At 34.7% G+C, this 4,118-nt stretch overlaps 1 protein-coding gene across 1 annotated transcript; it reads left to right on the top strand.

Annotated features, from left to right (window-relative positions):
- The first annotated feature begins 1,512 nt into the window (after positions 1–1,512).
- LOC133031413 (uncharacterized) lies at positions 1,513–2,142 on the top strand. The gene has a single exon (XM_061104904.1). It carries the CDS (start codon positions 1,513–1,515, stop codon positions 2,140–2,142), a length of 630 nt encoding a protein of 209 aa, XP_060960887.1.
- The last annotated feature ends 1,976 nt before the right edge of the window (positions 2,143–4,118 follow it).

Below are 4,118 nucleotides of genomic sequence, written 5' to 3' on the forward strand. Positions count from 1 at the left end.
TTTTTATTTTTATGTCATCATTTCAAAATTTTATAAGACTTTATTTATTAATAATAACTCAATAAAATAAAATAAAATATTTAAACTATAACACGAAATTAAATATTTAAAACCAATCGTACGAAGGGCGGCTATATTACCTAGTATATATAAAGGAGAAGTATGAGACGGTGACGTGGCGGTCTAAAATCTCTCTAATTAACCTTATTTGTTCTCTCCTTAATTCTTTCTTTTTTTTATTTAAATAATCCATATATTTATTTTTTCTTTCATTCTCTTATTTTTTATTTATTATTTCTTTAAAAAAAAAAACAATAATTCTAAATCTATTTCACATGTTTTTTGCTTTATTTTTTATTTTTTATTGATTCAAAAATTAATTAGGATTAGGAGCTATATTATGTAATCTATGCCATCCGTGTCTATATTAAATTAAATTTTTTATTGATTTTAAAATTATTTAGGATTAGGAAATTATGTTATGTAACCTATCTGTGTTTATGTATATCACATTATATAAGATCGTATAAATTTAAAATTATTGTTTAATAGTTAAAATTCTCTTATTTTTTCTTTATTACTTTTTATAAAAAGCAATAATTCTAAATCTATATCACACGTTTTTGGCTTTATTTTTTATTTTTTATTGATTCAAAAATTAATTAGGATTAGCAACTATATTATGTAATCTATGCCATCCGTGTCTATATTAAATTAAATTTTTTTATTAATTTTAAAATTAACTAGGATTAGGAAATCATATTATGTAACCTATCCGTGTCTATATATACCACATTATATAAGATCGTATAAATTTAAAATTATTGTTTAATAGTTAAATGAAACAAAAAATCTAGCAAAGAAATCATAAATTCTTAGAGACTGAGGCTTAGTTAGTTAAGTTAGTTATGGTTGTTAATATCTGTTATATATTCGGTTGGTTAGTTATTTCACCACCGACTCTACTCTGCTATATATAGCAGTCATTTTGCCATTGTAATCTAATTTTTCCAATCAATAAAATTCAATTTCTTTCTGCCCTTCAAAGCTAATATGGTATCAGATGCAAACTATTGAAGCTTCAAGAAACTTCATCTTGCACATTCAAACACTCATCAATGGCGAGAACTCGAACCACAATTCCAGCTACCACCAATGATCCTCCCATGGTCGATGCTGCTCCAGTTCTGCCACAACAAACCTCCGCTGACAACACAACTCGAACTGAAAATCCAGTTCCTGATTCCCGATCCATTGCGATCGATTCTCGACCTCCTATTCATGATCGTCCTGCATACGAAGATGTGAGATCTCCCTACTTTCTCAACAATGCAGATCACCCTGGTTTGGTTCTTGCCACTCCGGTTCTCACTGATCGTAACTTTCAGCCATGGTAGCGTGATTTCAAACTCTCCATTGGCGCCAGAAACAAAACACCATTTCTTGATGGATCTTTACCTCAACCTCCATGATTTTCTGTACAACTCCTGGAATAGATGCAATCAAATGGTTATGTCGTGGATCATTCACTCGGTTTCCCCAGAAATCAAAACAAGTATCATGTACCTCGACACAGCAGCAGAGATGTGGACTGTACTCAACAACCGATTCAATCAAGGTAATGGCCCTAGAATCTTTGAACTCAATGAATCTCTTCTTTATCTTCATCAAGGTGATGAATCTGTTAGTGCTTACTTCACTAAACTCACGGCTATTTGGGATGAGATTAACAAACTCCGGCCAAGAATACCATGTGTTTGTGTTGCTGCTGCACAAAACCATGATCACATAAATCATGCTCAAGTTTTGCAATTTCTCAAAGGTCTGCATGAATCTTATCATGCTGTTCGAGACCAAATTTTGCTTATTGATCCATGCCCACCCTTGAACAAAGTCTTTTCTATGGTGATCCACCAAGAAAGACAAAGAACTTTGGGTAATCGCAACATCCCTCCCATTGCTGCTACAACAGCCACAACATCCACACTCAGCACTGATCCAGCTGCAAATCAAACATCCAAGAACAAACGGCCTCGCCCTCACTCTACTCATTGCCAAAAACCAGGGCATTATAAGGACAAGTGTTATTTCCTCCATGGCTTTCCACCTGAATATGGAAAACCAAGATCTGACTCCAACTGACTCAAAAAAAAAAAAAAAAAAAAGATCTGACTCCAACAATCACAAGAAACCAGATTCTGGTTCCACATCTCGTCCTCAAACCCATCAAGTTTCCACAACTGACTCCCAGTTGACTCAAGCACAATGCCAGCAACTAATTTCCATGCTGACCCAACAACTCCAACCTGCTACTGATGCATCAACATCAGACCAACCCGCAGTCAACAACATTACTGGTAAAATCAATCCTTCTTCTCCTACATCTTGGATTCTAGATAGTGGTGCTACTCACCATGTTTGTTGCCATATCACATGTTTTTCTTCTCTTCACAATATGACAACTCATAAACAGGTTGTTAATTCCATTTTTGGCATATTTAATTGACAAAAATATTTTATTATTCATTGTATATTTTCGGCTGGTATACATTAATATGGTTTCCTATTTGGTGTATTCAAACTTGAAAGGAAAGTTGTCTAGCTTTCCTATTTTTGGAAAAAAGGTAAAAATGGTAAGTTTGGTTACCCATTTCGTTTTTATCTAACCAGCTGTGTAATCTGATCTTGTGTTGAGTTTCCCATTTTCTCAGATCAGATTTCTTGAAGAGAAAACCGGAGCTAAACTTTCCTTTTCTATAAAAGGAAAGTTGTAGTTACTGCCCACGATTCTGTAGGTACAGAAACGGAAATTCCTGGACTGATTGAAGAATTATTTTAGGGAAGTTTCTAGTGGGTTGAGGTCTTGTTCAGACCGAATGTAAGCTGTCTATGAGATGTATATTCATTATAAATACATCTTATAGTAGCTAGGTTTTGTATCTCTTTTATACACTTAGAATTGCTTTCATATCTTAAGGAAAGAGTGTCTTTGTTTAGTACCTCTCTTGGTACCTCTCTTGTATCTTTGAATTCCATTCATATCTTTAGAAAAGAGAGTCTTTGATTTGTAGAGAAGAGTTGTTCTACTCTTACTCTGTTTATTTGTTGTTTGTATTGTCTTGAGTCTGTATTCAAGTCTACAACGAAGAAGAACATCAGTGCACCTTCGGGAGAAGGGTATTTACAAGCTTTCGGGAGATTGCTTTTGAAGTCTTGCATCGGGAGGATACAAGCACACAACCTTCGGGAGATGGTTGTATAGGCTTTCGGGAGATAGCCTTTAAGCCTTGAATCGGGAGGATTCAAGCACTCTTCAAGGTGATCGAAGGGAGTTCGAGCTCTTGGAGTTTTATCAAGATTCGGTTAGTAGGTGGAATACATCAAGCTTGCGGCATACAATAAGAGGGAGTCTATTTATGCATAAGTCAATTACTTTGTATTTTTGATACCGATCTAATGAATCTTATCTCTGGGCGTGGCCCCGTGGACTAGTAACAATGCGAAAGGATTGTTGAAACCACGTACAAAAATCTTGTGTGTTTTTACTTTTATGCACCGTTTGTTTTTCCGGGTTTCTCCGGAGTTACGGAGTTGCATTCCGTAACTACGTAAAATCGTTTTCGCACCGCTTTATTATTCCGCATTTAATTAATCATTTAATTAAATAATCAAACTGGGAATATTAAAATACGAATTTCATTTGGTATCGGAAGCAAGTCACTAAATTCTTAGTGAGATCTTGAGGTTATTCCGTTTAACTTGTTTTGTGTGAGATGTCTTTGTTTGCAGAAGGAAGTTCCATCTCTAGACCTCCTCTATTGAATGAGTCGAATTATCCTTATTGGAAGGTCAGGATGAGAGCTTTCATCAAATCGCAAGATGAGAAAGCATGGAGAGCTATTCTTACAGGGTGGTCTCAACCTACTGAAAATGATGAAAAAGGTAATACTCAGGTAAAATCTGAACTCAGTTGGACCACTGAAGATGAAAAACTGTCTGGTTATAATAATAAGGCTTTACATGCTATTTTTAATGGTGTTGGTGAAGGTTTTATTAAATTAATATCATCTTGTGAATCTGCAAAAGAAGCATGGGAAATCCTTCAAATTCAATTTGAA

The sequence above is a fragment of the Cannabis sativa genome, chromosome 9 (assembly GCF_029168945.1).
Source record: "Cannabis sativa cultivar Pink pepper isolate KNU-18-1 chromosome 9, ASM2916894v1, whole genome shotgun sequence".
Classification (NCBI taxonomy): domain Eukaryota; kingdom Viridiplantae; phylum Streptophyta; class Magnoliopsida; order Rosales; family Cannabaceae; genus Cannabis; species Cannabis sativa.

Coding starts and splice junctions, on each gene's coding strand:
- LOC133031413 (XM_061104904.1), top strand. CDS start 1,513: ATGTCGTGGATCATTCACTCGGTTTCCCCAGAAATCAAAACAAGTATC.